Here is a 16,007-nt window from a genome sequence, read left to right on the forward strand (position 1 = left end):
AATCTGATATGATTTTGCTAGTATAGCTACATTACAGTGTGCATTTAGATCAATATAAGCTTCCTGCAAAACATCTCAGATCCCAGTTGTATTGTTACATTGGTTTACAAAGCATCGCTCATGATACCTCCAATAGTTATCCATGGATGAAGGCTCCTTGAGCAAATACAGTTCTGAGACAAGTAAAGCAAGATATATTTCCCTGCATTGATAACAATAACCTTTCACGGGAAACTCTTAGCAAACAAGCCCTGGACTCTGCCCTGAGCTCCACTAATCAGCTACAGCCAACTGCAGCCGTGATGGAGAGTGGGTTTCCATTTAAAGTGAGATTGTGTCAGGCAAACACTGAAGTCACAGAGGATATGTCTGTGTTTATACTGCATGGACTTAGAGCAGTTAAATAACATTTACTAAAATGTTCAGCTCCTATAAACATCTGTTTCTGATGTAAAACTTATTACAACTGGGTTAACTGGGTCCATTCAATTCTTTTTAAATTGCTGTTCATGTTTTTTAAGTGTTAATACAGTTTTAGTTCTAATTTCGAAGGAGCACTATTATTTCATATTCTGCAGCTTTTATAAATCAGAAAGTTAGCTAGGAACATTATATGTGTAAAATATAAAATGAGTGATACAATTTGCATTTTATACCAAAGTACCCAGAAGCCTGCTATTATTATTTTGTTCTAGCCTCTAAACGCCATAGGCAGAATGATGTGATGGGGATTTGCAGTCTGAAAACTGGACTGATTTCCTGGCTGTGCTTACCCAGTTTCCTCATATGTAAAGTGCTGATAATAACACTTGTTCTCTTTTCTTCATAATTTTTGTGGAAGGTTCAAATAAAACAATGAATGTGAATACTGTTCACACACTGTAAAGTACAAAGTGCTTCTTAGCTACTATTACAGTGTCCCTCTGGAATCTGAATATATCCTTGGTGTTCTGATTACTATTTCAATGATCTCTCTCCTTTAGCCAAGTATTTGCATTCAGTGTACATGACTTCACAAAGTCACTTCTAAGATGTCATATTCATTAATAGCAGATTAGCAATAATTAATAATCATGATCTTTCATTTATATTCTATTTGCAAACACCAATGGGCATTTAAAATGTTCACTTAATCATCACTCAGGAGAAGTGGGAGTGTAAAAAGCATGTAAAGTGTCTGGCACAGTAATTTAGGTGATCAATTAAGAATAGCAGTAGTGCAGTTGAATACTTACAGTAGGCCAGGCACTTCAGGACATCACATGCATTAATTAACTCACTTAATCTTCCAAGAATCCTATGTAATAACTACTATTTTTAGCCCCATTTTTTACAGCCAACGATATTAAGGCACAGAGTTTAATTATTTGCTCAAGGTCAGGAAGTGTGTCTGGAGTAAATTCTAGGCACTCTGCCTCTAGAAAGCATGAATTTGCTTACTGGGCTACACTGCCTGTCTGTAGGGTGTGATGATCTATAAATATGTCACCCCCTTCTTCACCCACACATACTGTGGAGAGATGTCCGTTGACATTTAAAATACATTTACTAAGTAATGTCACTGTAACTCAGTGATCTTAAGTTTATCTTTTATTTCCAAAATCCTTCTGACAAGATAAAGTATAATCGCTTGAAAGTTGCAGAGTAGAAACCCTAGAAATAGGGTTTCAGCTTTCAACTTTAGCCTAATTTCTACTATTTAAAGTGATATTTGTGATCTAAATATCATAAACATAACACATTTTTATCTGGTGATAAAAATACTTTTTGCTTAAAAATATATATTTGCTTCTCATAGAAGTTCCCTAGTGGCTCAGACAATAAAGCATCTGCCTACATTGCGGGAGACCCGGGTTCAATCCCTGGGTCCGGAAGATCTCCTCAAGAAGGAAATGGCACCCCACTCCAGTATTCTTGCCTGGAAAATCCCATGGACGGAGGAACCTGGTAGGCTACAGTCCATGGAGTCCCAAAAAGTCAGACACGATGGAGCGACTTCACTTTCACTTTTCACTTTCTATTAGAAGTTAGTTATTTTTAAGTCAACAATGAAATGCATATAAATTCTTATTCCTAGAATAATTCTTGAATATTCCTAGGTACTGGAAGGAGGGAAGGTTTTCATTTTTGTTTTCATTTTGTTTCATTACCAGGAATACAATGTTTCCTTGGTAAGCAAGCTGGAAGAAACTGATGCGATGGTCAGAAGGCAGAGAGAGGAAAGAGCACAAAACTGGATCTCCCTCAACAATTGAATAAAGGCAATGGACTACATTTTCAAACTCCTTGTACAAACTGCACCTCCCAGCCTTTTGGAGCGGTAAGAGTTGCTCTGGGCTTGTTTTGAACTTGATCTTGAGAAAGGACAGAGTGTGCCCATCTGGATTGCTCAAGCAGTGTGTGGCAGGTATTCCTTCAGTGTCTCCTTTGAACTATTGGAACTTGGCTCCAGTAACTTCAAACAAAATACTACATAATGTTTATGGTAATTAATGGCCAGGGAAATCTGGTTTCTCTCGGTTCTTTTTTATGAGAAGGAACAATTTTAACCTCTTTTTCTGCTTCTACTATCTTGCTTTTACGTGCTTGTGAGTCCCTTCTCTGATTTGTGAGTTCTTTCACATGGAGACACTTTCTGATATTAAGAACTGCAGACCTGATGTCCTTCATGACTTATTCCTAGAAGGACAAAAGTGAGCCTTCCTCTTGGATGCATGATGGATGCCAGATACAGGGAGAGTGCTGAGGTGGGTTAATGCATTTCAGCTTAGAGTCCTCTGTCACTACTGCTAACTCTCTAATTGGTGCTTGAAGATGCCATCATGAGAAAGACACTTACCCAGGTTTCATCTCCCCAATCACAGCCACATTAAACCTGCTTTTGAAGTCAAAGCCATAGGACACACCTGTTGCGATCACAGTCTGCAAAGTTGCAAATTGCCCAAGTTAGAAATGGGAGATGTCACTAAGAGTCTTGCTTTGAAAAAAAAAAAAAAAGTACCATTGCCAAAGGCCACCCTTTGACCTATTACATAGGAATCTCAAGCTCAGGTTTGGCTACTTTTTGAAAAGTCCCAAGGCAATTCTAATGTACTATTGAAACAGAACCACAGCTTCATTCCAATGAGTCTATCACCAGGCTTCTCTTGCCTTACATGGAAAGAATAAACCCCAAATCATCAAAGCAAGTTATTAAATTATGAATGAAGAGAAATACCACACTAAATGTCATACCAGAAACTGCAGCGAGATTGCCTGTCTCACCAAAACCTCCTAATTTACAGAGAGGGAGGGCTTTCAACATAAAAACACAAGGCAGAAGGTGTGGATGGGATGATTTGAGAGAATAGCATTGGAACATGTATATTACCATATGTGAAATAGATCACCAGTCCAAGTTTGATGCATGAAACAGGGCACTCAAAGCCAGTGTACTGGGACAACCCAGAGGGAGGTGGGAGAGGGGCTCGGGATGGGGGACACAGGTACACCCGTGGCTGATTCATGTTAATGTATTGCAAAAACCACCACAATATTGTAAAGTAATTAGCCTCCAGTTGAAATAAATAATTAATTTTTTAAAAAGAAAAGAAAAAACACAAGGCAAACGAATTATGAAAGGAAACCTGAAGATGATCACTTACCACAATGAGTTCAATTGGGATGGGCACTGGAAGCTTGGCTTTGTAGCGCTGATTTATTTCTTTAACCACAAATACCACCACCAGGATAACCAAGGATGTCACAAGGTCTGCAATATTAGTCTTCTCTATTTGTGAGAATACGGACTCTAGGACCTGAAAGTATAAAAATTAAAAAACCCAAGTGCAATATTAATGTGTAATTTGGATACAACACTTAATTCCAAATACATAAAAATAAACGTAAGACATGAAAGGACTGACAGATGGATAGCAATTGCCTGTTCTGCTCATGTTAAACCCTAGTAACTGTAGAGACTACATGGAGACATGTGAAGAGTAAGTTAGCATAGCATCGTCATCACACTGGTTTAGCGATGCTCTTCATCTAGTGTCACATTTTCTGGGATGCGTTTCACATTTTTATAACTGGTCTCTTCTACTCTTAGGTGTCATTGCCATCATTTTTTTTGTTTGTTTCTTGTTTTTATTATTGGAGGAAAATTGCTTTACAATGCTGTGTTAGTTTCTCCTGTACAACGAAGTGAATCAGCTATATGTATACTTCATTTTTCATTTCATAATCAATACTATTGCTCTGTCCAGGGAATCACCTTTCACCTCTGATAGTTTTTCTTAGCATGTTTCCCCTTAATTCCTGGCTTTTTTTTTTTAAGTTTCAGACCCCTTGTATTTCTTCATTGACTCTCTCTGTCACTTTGGAAAATAGTTTCCTGGCTAGCTGTGCACTGTTTACAGTCTTAATTCCCAAGGCCAGTTGGATTTCCATATCTATGGGATCTGGACAGCTCAAGCAGGCCCAGACTAGATCCCAAATGACTCCCAAAAGATTCCACTTCTGGAATAGCGCTGAATGGGAGTGAGAGAGGTCTGGTTCCAACTTGGAGCAAATTTTGTCTCGGACTCCCAAACACTGTCTTGATAGAAGCACTCACAAGCCCCAAAGTCAAGAAAGAGAAGGAAATAACAAAGAACAGAGAGGGAAGAATTTAAGCAGAGACTTAAAAAAGAAAAGATCAATGGAACTAAAAGCTTGCTTTTTGAAAAGATAAACAGAGGAGACAAACCTTTAGCTAGACTCACAAAAGAAAAAAAAGAGTGAGGACTTAATACATAAATTCAGAGGCACTAAGAACACTGTTCTAAAGTACATCCTCCAGAGGAGAGAAGAACCACTGTTCTATTTACATATTTGCCAATTTCCTTTTGCTTTATAAACAAGGATACATAAGAGTGAGTCAGAAGAATTTCAATTCTAAAAAAACAAGACCTGCTTTTTTAGAAATAGGGATGCAGTGCCATCCAATTAGCACATTTCTTTCAACATAAGATTTTGAGAAAGATTTTAAAACTCGGGACAAAGCTTTTCATCATGTGAGCCATCATTTTTTTTCTTTTAAAATATACCGAAAAGTCAAATCTAAAAGAAGTGATACTTAATTTCTGTTGTTTACAACAGCTGCATGGGAGTTGTGAAAGATTTTCAGTGTTGCTCTCTTTGCCACTAATTTTTTCTTCATACGAATACATTTCACAGCCTGTTGATTTCCTGGAAGTTGTTAAGTAAGCCCCACAGCAAAGGCACAAAAGGAAAGTTCTTTGGGAAACATGATAGTGAATTTCATGTATTCCTTATCTTTGAAGCAAAAAAAATACTCACTTTAAAAAGTGAAAATGGATCGGTGTGTGCCGGGACTGTCAGCTGAAGCATAAATTTGAGCTGGGAAACCAAAACATGAATAGCGGCAGCGGTGGTAAAGCCACTGATAAGGGACTCGGAGAGATAAATCACCACGAAGCCCAGCCGTAGAACCCCCATCAGCAACTGCAAAGAGAGAGCAGAGCCTTGTTAGTGTAGATTCACAATACACCTCGGCAATCTGAAAGATCAACCACTGAAATGGTTCAAACTGTGGAGATTCAGCCTCCACTCTTGGGTCTGGAAGAAAAGTGTCTCAGCCTCCTGGAACACCTCCCATTAAGGTACCTCCTTCTGCTTCCCTCCTCCCCACCCCGGCCCCAAATGTTACATGGTGTTCAAATAGCACATCATTTCAGTTTACCTCCAAGAACTAGCATGTTTCTTTTCTTCCCTCTTTTGAAGGCAAGGTATTCTTAGGAGACTCACCCCATAAACTTTTCATAGCAGAATTTTATCTAGTATCAGTCCTCATAATTTTTTCCCAGGGAATTGTCAGTTACCTCTTTTTGGTTGCTGTTGCATACATGGGCAAGCATCCATTCAGATTCCCTCACAACAAGTTGGTCGACTTTTGTTGGAAAATACATAACTGTTTATGACATCAAAATTGCTTGATTTTAACTGAGGGCAAAACTGATTCATTCCCCCAAAGCATTAGGATTTTGCAATAATGTAAATGGATATAGAAAGTTGGCCTGACTCTCCACTCCTGTCACCAGAATGCAACCTGAGCTGTGAGTTTGCAAAAGCACTAGAATCGGAGATGCACCCAGATCCCATCATTGAACTGACATATCACTATGTCTTGGTTTGAATTGACTTTTTTTTTACGCTTTTGTCTTTAGGCAACACCTTGAGGAGTTTGGCATTATCACTATCTAACATCTTGAAGACAGGAGAAGGCAATGGCAACCCACTCCAGTACTCTTTGCCTGGAAAATCCCATGGACGGAGGAGCCTGGTAGGCTGTAGTCCATGGGGTCACGAAGAGTTGGACACTTACTGAGTGACTTCACTTTCACTTTTCACTTTCATGCATTGGAGAAGGAAATGGCAACCCACTCCAGTGTTCTTGCCTGGAGAATCCCAGGGACGGCGGAGCCTGGTGGGCTGCCATCTGTGGGGTCGCACGGAGTCGGACACGACTGAAGCGACTTAGCAGCATGGTGGTGGGGGTGTGGATTGGAAGTAAGTCTTTAAGCCCCTCCCTAATCTATGTGGACTATAGAATTCTCTAGTCAACAATATTGGAGTGCGTAGCCATTCTCTTCTCCAGGGTATCTTCCCAACCCAGGGATCGAACCCGGTTATCCTACATTGCAGGCAGATTCTTTAACATCTGGGGCTTTCCTGGTAGCTCAGATGGTAAGCTTCAGGGCTTCCCTGGTGGCTGAAATGATAAAGAATCTGCCTGCAATGTGGGAGACCCGGGTTTGATCCCTGGGTCAGGAAGATCCCCTGGAGAAGGAAATGGCAAGCCACTCCAGTATTCTTGCCTAGAGAATCCCATGGACAGAGTCCATGGGGTCACAAAGAGCTGGACACGACCAAGCAACTAACACTTTCACTTTCAATAAGAAATTGGGCTTCCCAGTTGACTCAGTGGTAAAGAACTTGCCTGCCAATGCAGGAGCCACCAGTTCTATCCCTGGGTTGGGAAGATCCCTTGGAGTTGGAAATGGCAACCCCCTCCTGTATTCTTGCTGGGATAGTCCCATGGAAGAGCCTGGCGGCCTATAGTCCATGGGGTGGCAAAGAGTCAGAAACAAATGAAGTGACTGAGCACACACACACAATGTGAAATCAGAAAAAATTTCCTGGCTGCCAGTTTCTCTATTACTTGCATACAGTTCTGTTTAGTAAGCACTGGGAGTGTATCAATTCCCAGGTATTTTATTGAATTCAGCATTTACTTGTCATCACATGTGCCTCCATGTTCTCATTTTTCCTACTTTCCAGACCCACGTTCACTCCTCTTTGCAAAGTGGATCTGTCCCTCTTCTTATGGTTGCCATGAGTGACTCTTCTTAAATTATTTCCAGTGGGCCACTGAAGGAGGCACAACAGGAAGAGTTGGGAGGGGTGGCAAGAAGGAGAAAAACCAGAAAGATGTGTACCAGTCAGGACACATAGATTGGGGAGGGTAGATTATGTGACAAAATGCTCACCTGGATGATTCCAGAAAGAATTGTAACTGTTGCAGCCACCATCACTTTCTGCTCATCTATTGATGAATCATTAGTCATTGAGCTATTAGCGAATGCTGAATCAGCTGTACTGTCTGTTGGGGTTAGTCTCACAACTACTGCTCCCACCATCATACTCAGAACTGGAAATGGACCTAATAAGACAGGGTGAATTGTAGTCATTATGCTTCCCCATAGCACAGTTGTCTTTCAACCAAAATGTAGCATGTAGAAAGATTACCATCTGGAGTTCTGTTCTCCTTCCCAAGCCCCAGTTCTAATTTGTAATTACAAGAAATTATGACTCCTCTTCTGGATGTTGCACACTATGGAATTGATACAATTCATGACTGGGGCTTCCCAGGTGGCACCAGTGGTAAAGAGACCGCCTGCCAGTGCAGGAGACATAAGCGACTGTAGGTTTGATCCCTGGGTTGGGAAGATCCCCTGGAGGAGGGCACGGCAACCCACTCCAGTATTCTTCCCTGGAGAATCCCATGGACAGAGGAGCCTGGCAGGCTACAGTCCATAGGTTTGCAAAGAGTCGGACACAACTGAAGCAACTTAGCACGCATATACAATGCATGGATAACGTCATTCATAAAGAAAAAGCAATGAGCATTAATTAGCCCAGTAATTCACTTACCTACAGATATGTGTCTAGAAGTGCCCAAGAAAAAGTAGATGATGACTGGGAAAAAGGCTGCATATAGCCCATAGCCTGGGGGGATGGTGACTAGCAGAGCAAATGCTAAACCTGTAAATATACAAGCATCAGTGTTTTTATTTCATGCAAAGGGATCATAGAAGTTTTTATTAGGGTCTTCTAGTATTTAAGATTGCACCTTAAAACTTGTTTTATTAACTCAAATGTATCAAAGATGTAAATGTAAGAGCTAAAGCTATAAAACTATTGCAAGAAAACTTAGGTATAAACCTTTGTGTCCTTGAATTAAGCAAGGGTTTCTTAGTGACATCTATAGCATAAGTGGCCAGATTTAAAACACATAAACTGGACTCCATCAAAATGTAAAAATGGGTACTTCAAAGATACTATGAAAAAGGGGAATGACATCCCTCAGAAAGGGAGAGATTACCTGCAAATCATATGTTGGATAAAGGTCTATTATCCAGAATGTGTAAGCAACCTTTGCAACTCAAAAATAAAAGACACATAACCTGATTTTAAAATATACAAAAGATTTAAATTAGACATTTCTCCAAAGATATACAAATGGCCAGTAAGCACATGAAAAGATACTCAACATCATTAGTCATTAGAAGAATGCAAATCAAAACCACAGTGAGACACCATTTCATACTCAGTAGGATAGCTAAAGTAACAAAGGCAGACAGTAACAAGCGTTCACAAGGATGTGGAGGAATTTGAATCTTCACCATTGCTAGTGAATTATTATATGACACAGCAATTATACTCCTAGGTATATACCCAAGAGGATTAAAACATACGTTCACACAAAAACTTGTGTGCAAGTGTTCATAATAGTATCAGTGTTATTCATAAAAGCCACAGGGTGGAGACAACCCAGTGTCCATCAACTCATGAACGGACAAACAAAAGGTGGTGTATCTACAGAGTAGGATCTTATTCATCCATAAAAGTGCAGGAAGGACTTGTACATCATGGGAGAAACTTGCAAACATTATGCTAAGTGAAAGAAACAAGACACAGAAGATTGATATGTTCTATGATTCTGTTTGCATGAAATGTCCAGAAGAGATAACTCCAGTGAGACAGAAAGTTGTTGCCAAGGGGCTGGGTGGAGGGAGGATGGGAAGTGATTTGCAAGAGATTTGGTGGTATGCGTATGGTGAAAATGTCTCAGAAGTATTTAGCCATGATAGTTGCAGAACCTTAGTTGCACAATATTTTGTAAATATCCAAAACAAACAAACAAACCCAATACTGAATTTACACATTAAAAGGATGAATTTTGTGATGTATAAATTACATCTCAAAAAAAGTTACCTTGCAGTACAGCCACCAGCCCTGTGCTGATTCCAGAAACAATGTCACTGAGGAGCCATTCCTTTATGCGATATGCTGGCAACCAAGATGCTATGGGGAACAAGGAGAAGGCAATTTTCTTGGCCTTTTGTGCAGAACAGCTGAAACAATGAAAACCACAGGTCAGTTAATTAATATCCAATTTTAAGTTTAGTACCTATTGTAGATGGAAATTTGTTAAAGATGATATCATTTCACTAATCTTCCCACTAATATTCACCTCTTTACACGTACTAGCTGCCCTGACTACCACCAAAGGATTTTTTTTTAAAGAAAAATACTTCTTTTCTTTAGCCACAATAGAACTTATTTGTCATCCTCAGCTTGACTTGTACAACACTTGACAGAAAATTTTCCTCTGTCCTCATCTATCAGTTTTCTGATATAAAAAGATTGTGTCGAGAGCTGAGATAGTGTTCATTTCAGAGACTACCTTTCTAGCCCTGGAGTAGGAGGTTTGGAAATCAAAGAGGAAAAGACTGACTCTGGAGACTGGGCTAGAAAGAAGAATTTGGAAGCTTAAAAATTTCAGAGAAAGTGTTTCATTTACTCCTAATACCAGTACTTTAGAAAATATCTTACCCGCACAACTTTTTGAGATGATCCAGAAGCGTCTTATGATGTCTTTGTTTCTTCTTATGTTCTTCCCCAAAAGCATTTGCAGAATACACTGGCCTGGCCACAACGTACTGATTCCCAATGGCTTCGATCATTTTGCTCTCTCTGATGGTTGTAGTAAGTGGAAGACCTTTGAAACTATGTGGCAAACCCTTCTTGCCTTTAGCAGGTTAAAATGCCTGAAACCAAACAGAGCTTGCTTCTTAAATAACTCAGAGATAATGTGATGCAATTTACAGATGAGTGAGCTCTGAACTGAATGTTACCACCTTTTGAGATCAAAAGAGGCTGGATTAAGGGACCTAGACTGTGTTTTGTGACAATGATATCTCTTTTTACTGCAATGAGCTGGACATGGATTCATTGGGTAAGTAAACAAGGGTTTTGATTGATTGATTTTTAAAAGATTGCCAAAGAACAATAGGAAGTGACTCAGTTTACTAACCAGTCAGTGCATTTTTGATTTGTAAAGCGAGATCTCAAGAAAAGAATTTACTCAAATTTTTTTTTTCAGTAAAGTTTCCAAAGTTATGGCATTGTGGATACTGGGACAGATAAGATTTAAATCAAAGTCTATTCATTGCTGCTAACTCGAGCCAAGGCTATTTCATTTTATCCATCAGAATTTTTGTAATATCTTTTAAAATGCTTTTAATCTGAAATTCAAGGCATATTGCTCATTTATTTTCTTATCATTTCTGCCCCAACCTCTGGCTTGACCTCTAGCATTTGAGTCCCTGTGAACTCTGTTATGACTGTGAGACCCTTTTCGCTATTCTTTCTTTATTTGGACCATTTTAAAAATCTTTATTGCATGGGGAACACGTGTATACCTGTGGCGAATTCATGTTGATATATGGCAAAACCAATACAGTATTGTAAAGTTAAAAAATAAAATAAAATAAAATAAAATAAATAAATAATTTTTTAAAAGTATTTAATGCTGTAAATATTCCTTTAAACACTTAACTGCAAAAAATAAATAAATAAATAAAAATCTTTATTGAATTTGTTACAGTATTCCTTCTGTTTTATGTTTTGATTTTTTGGCTGCAAGGCATGTGGGCTCTTAGTTTCCTGACCAGGGATTAAACCCACGCCCTGGCATTAGAAGTCGAAGTCTTAACCACTGACAGCCAAGTTCTGTTCAGTTCAGTCACTCAGTTGTGTCCAATTCTTTGCAACCCGGTGGACTGCAGCAAGGAAGACCTATAAATAAATTTTCTCTCTCTTTTCTTTTTTGGCTGCCCCACGAGGCATGTGGGATCTTTGCTCCTCAACCAGGGATTGAACCAACACCCGCTATGGGGGAAGCTCCAAGTCTTAACCACTGGGTTGCCAGGAATGTCCCCAATCTAGCCAACCTTAGAATGAAGATGACTCAGGTACTGTGCATTCTATTTATGGCAGATGCTGCCATGGACAAAAAAAAAAAAAAAAAGGTCACCGTTTTGTTGCTTTACTCATATTTTCCAGCAGGTTTTGATGGAAACACATTAGTTCTTTTCCTTAGTCATTTTATTTTTTTTCTCCTTCCTTTTGCTGTTACGTGTTTTGTCTCTGTTACGTTATGGTCTAATCTTTTTTGCTAGGGACAAGGATGGCAGATATGATTACATCTCCATCTCCATGAAGCTGCCTTCCCTGAGGAGGACCATGTCTGGCTCTTTTGTGGGTAAGAGGCTCAGACTACAAAGGGAGTGCTTGAGGGCAAGAGTCAGTGTTGCTTAAGAAATCTTTACAGAATTTAGAGAGAGCTTGAGGGCCACAATTCCGATCTTGTGGTTCTTCCCTAGGCGGCCATCACTGCTCCCGAAAGCAGCTGCCTCATAGTCCACATGTAACCAACCATCTGAGCCACTGAATCATCCACCTCTTTGGTGCCTCTGCTGAAAAAAGCTCCTGACACTCATAAATTAATGTCATTTCCCAGTCCATCATTTCTGGGATTCTTGAGAATAACCTAATTTAGTTAGGAATTCAAAAGTGATTTTTCTTAATTTAAAAACAAAACAACTTGAACATGTTACCTTTACCTCAGAAATTCTTGGAAAACTTTTTTTCTTGGTGCCTAGAGTAACAATTCCAGTTTCAAATATGACACCCATATTAATGTATAACCTTTTCATTTCTGTTTTATCTTCATGCCTCAGATTTTTCTCTGGGTTCGTTAAGGGGTCAGTGGTTTTGGGGGACTGAAATTCATTCTCAGGCACTTTTCCTCCTAATGATTTTTGAACTTTAAATCTCATTTGTATACATTTCCACTCTTATCTCCTTTCCTATGATGTGTTCTTTTTAATTTTTTGGCTTTTATTTCATACCGATTACATACACAGACACACATACACATATATACATATACCTACATTCTTTGGTCCTGTGACTTAGGCATACAAGTTTGTCTTTCTCTGCATTCCCTGCCACCAACCCCCTGCCCCAAGCACAAATTTAGTCCTGGGATTATTTTATAGAGTTCAGTTTTTTCCAATTTAACCATTTTGATGTATTAATAACACTTTGATATTTATAGGAATTAGGGAGAGTCGTGTACATTACCCATTCCCCTCCAACCCCCCAAACTCCACCCATCCACAATGGGCTGTGCAAAACTGTCACCACTGGGCTTCCAGCTACCTGGGCACCTCCATTCTGCCTGCCCCACTCCTCTGAAAAGGGTCTCACCCTAACCTTTGCATATCTCAGCATTTATCCATTTATCCATTTGGTGTTCTATTCTTTCAGCGTCTGCCCTTCCTGTGGGAAACTAATTTGAACCAAGATGTGCATAAGTGATGCTAGTATTTTTCTTCAATTGGTGGTCATTTGAATCCAGGAGGCAAGCAGGTATGCTGAATATTTCCTGGCCTCACCCCAGTCACGGTAGATACCTCCACCACCCTTGCACAAAGTTGGCTGTCACTGACTCCACCCTGAGCCAGATTTCAAAATACCGCTGTGCCAGTCAGCGGAAAACCAGAAGCAAGCCAGCCTTATTTCATGAATTGGTCTTTGGACAATGGGAAATACAGCCATGTCTTGAAGATAGCTACACCTCAGGGAGAGGTGGGAGAACAAGCAGAATAATGGGTCCAGGGAACACTTTCAGAGGGACCCCAATCCACAGCCAAAGAGGAACCAGTGCACCAGAACTAATGAGCCTGCAATCTGCAGCCTCTGCAACTACTGATCCTAAGCCACAGCTACTACAGACTGCATGCCCCAGAGCCTGTGCTGTGCAACAAAAAGAAGGCACTGCAGCGAGAAGCCCTTGCCCCCCAACTAGAGAGTAGCTCCCCGTTCACCTCGACTAGAGAGAGCCTACACGCAGCAGTGAGGGCCTAGCACAGGCAAAAATAATAAATATTATTATTTTTTTTTGAAAAGGTGATGGGGCTGGAAAGAGGATCCTGAGGGTGTGGGGCAGTATCTCTAAAGAGTCCCAAAGCAAATGGCTATAGACAAATATTTTGGATGTTTTTTCTGCTAAAATAATATGGATGATGCACACAACTCTAGTTCAGTGGGCAAGAATGTAAGAGCATCCTGTACTGCTTAGTCAAGAAGTTCACTTATGCACCTGCTTTACAGTGGTCTTATAACACCTTCTAGGAACTTAGTTCAGTTTTCCTCTTAGTTCAGGCACTAAACATTATTATTATTATTGACAGCTCTTTTTATTGGCAATCATTATTATCAGTCTTACTGCTGAGAAACTAAGTCAAACCTAATGCAATCAGGAGGTGCAGCCGAAAAGAGTGAGAATTTGGCAGCTAAGTAGACCTGCCTTCACATCATTACTTGGCCATAGTTTGAGTTGCTCTGGGCAAGTGCGTCAATCCTTAGTTTTTCTCATGGTGAAAAGGGATGTCATTACCTTCCTTGTAGGGGCATTGTAAGGGCTTCCCAGATGGCTCAGTGGTAAAGAATCAGCCTGCCAAGGTGGGAGGTGTGGGTTTGATCCCTGGGTGGGGAAGATTCCCTGGAGCAGGAAATGGCAACCCACTCCAGTATTCTTGCCTGGGAAATGCCATGGACAGAGGAGCCTGGTGGGCTACAATCCATGGGGTTGCAAAAGAGTCAGACAGTACTTAGCGACTAAACAACAACAACAAAGGGCCATTGTGAAGACTGAAATTAAGGTATATAAGGAGAGCCTTCTTAGCTTTAATTGCATTGGTAATAGTTTTAGGACTGAGTTTAATATTGACCAGTAGACTCTACATGACACAGTCAGCTGGTACCTGTCTGAAAACATTAGTGCTACCATCTTTTCTATGACTTCATATTTATTCTGAACTTCTCCAGAATTGGCAGTTTTCCATTCTCACCCATTTATTTCAACGTAATGTTAAAGTGTCTAGCTATCTAAGCTTCCTAGCATGGTATACAAGGCCCTGCATATTTTGGCTCTGGCCTATCACACAAGCTTCTTCACTTCTCCTTCATAATTACAGAAGTTTCTTAACAAACAAATGATATTTAACATCGCCCCCATTCCTTTGCATGCACTTTTTCCTTTACCTGTGTTTTTCTCCTCCAACACCTGGTAAATTCCAATTCATCCTTTAAAATACTTGGCTGTCAATGACCAATGATTTGTTCCTTCAACAAGCATTTATTATTCTATTGTTTTTTAGGAAAACTTCCTAACATAACTGTATAAGATATGACGATGCTGTAAAGCCTTCATGGAATCCTCTAAAAAGAGTTAATCATTTCCTTTTGTACACACCTGGTATGCATTTCTGTCTCACAGTATACTGTATTGTCATTATTTGTTTATAAGTTTCTCTTGCCAATAAGACTCAGTTCCTCAAGGACAAAGCCCAAACTTAATCATTTCTTTCCCTTTTGCAGAGTACCTGTAAAGTAGTCATTACTCAGGAAGATTTTTTGAGATAAATTGAACTATAAACAAAAGATATAGAAATGATGTAGTTCTAAATTCCAAAGTTTACTTCCATAGAAGGAGTGCCCAATATGAGTGAAACAGATAACAAACTGTAAGAAGAAGGGATGTGAGTGTGGGTTGGCATTGAGAAAGATCTCATCTAGGAATTGTGTTAGACCTTAAAGAACAGATAAGTTTGAAAAAGATAAGAAAGCAATGGGGGATTAAGACATCATGTTCAAAGGCTAGTGAGACAAATACCGAAACAGAGGATTTTGTTGGCCAAAAGGATGAACTATTATGAAAAATGTTAAGCGTTAAGTTGTTAAGAAGGCATCTCAGACCCATGAAGCTGACAAAATTAAAGAGAATCCCTTGACTTTCTCTAAGGCTTTGCATTTTTCTAAGCACTTTCACTTTTCTCCCTTGAGCAGAGAAGGTAGAAATTATTATCATTGACTTACAAATCAAGAAATTGAGATCAGAGAAGATAGGAGACTTTCCCAAGTTTCACAGCTAAGCAAGTGACAGGGCTAGGACAAGAAGCCAGGTCTTGTGAACGCTTCTTTCCAGTATGTACTCTTCTCTGCCTTTTGATGTAGGGGCGCCCATGAGCCCCGAATCCCTGAGAGACAAAAGGACAGAGTTCCAGATGAGACACATGCATACAGTGTTCTCGTCCTTGTGCAGAAGAGCCCCTCTGCCACGCTCCTGCTCTCAATACCACATACACAAAATGTGAGCCCGGGTAGCCTGGAGTTCAATCTCATTGAAGTGAACCTGATTATTCTCCCCTTTACTACCCAATAAAGTGAAACAGAGGCTGGAAGAAGGCTCTTTTCTTCTTGTTTGGAGAACCAAGGACCTCCATCAAGGAGAGAAGCTGAACCAGGTTATTACTCATTTATTCAGGAAT

The 16,007-nt window shown here is 39.9% G+C and overlaps 1 protein-coding gene across 1 annotated transcript in view; it reads right to left on the reverse strand.

Annotated features, from left to right (window-relative positions):
• The window catches only part of SLC26A3 (solute carrier family 26 member 3), a 31,678-nt gene extending 16,036 nt beyond the window's left edge, over positions 1 to 15,642 (reverse strand). Inside the window, exons 1-8 of the mRNA XM_006046426.4 lie at positions 15,556 to 15,642; positions 10,162 to 10,376; positions 9,541 to 9,680; positions 8,197 to 8,307; positions 7,533 to 7,705; positions 5,323 to 5,487; positions 3,645 to 3,797; positions 2,840 to 2,922 (exon numbers count right to left, since the gene is read on the reverse strand). Of these exons, the coding sequence (XP_006046488.2) occupies positions 2,840 to 2,922; positions 3,645 to 3,797; positions 5,323 to 5,487; positions 7,533 to 7,705; positions 8,197 to 8,307; positions 9,541 to 9,680; positions 10,162 to 10,292 (956 nt within the window). The 5' untranslated portion in view covers positions 10,293 to 10,376; positions 15,556 to 15,642. The remainder of the gene's footprint in view (positions 1 to 2,839; positions 2,923 to 3,644; positions 3,798 to 5,322; positions 5,488 to 7,532; positions 7,706 to 8,196; positions 8,308 to 9,540; positions 9,681 to 10,161; positions 10,377 to 15,555) is intronic.
• Positions 15,643 to 16,007: the final 365 nt, after the last annotated feature.

Source organism: Bubalus bubalis, chromosome 8 (genome assembly GCF_019923935.1).
Source record: "Bubalus bubalis isolate 160015118507 breed Murrah chromosome 8, NDDB_SH_1, whole genome shotgun sequence".
Lineage (NCBI taxonomy): Eukaryota > Metazoa > Chordata > Mammalia > Artiodactyla > Bovidae > Bubalus > Bubalus bubalis.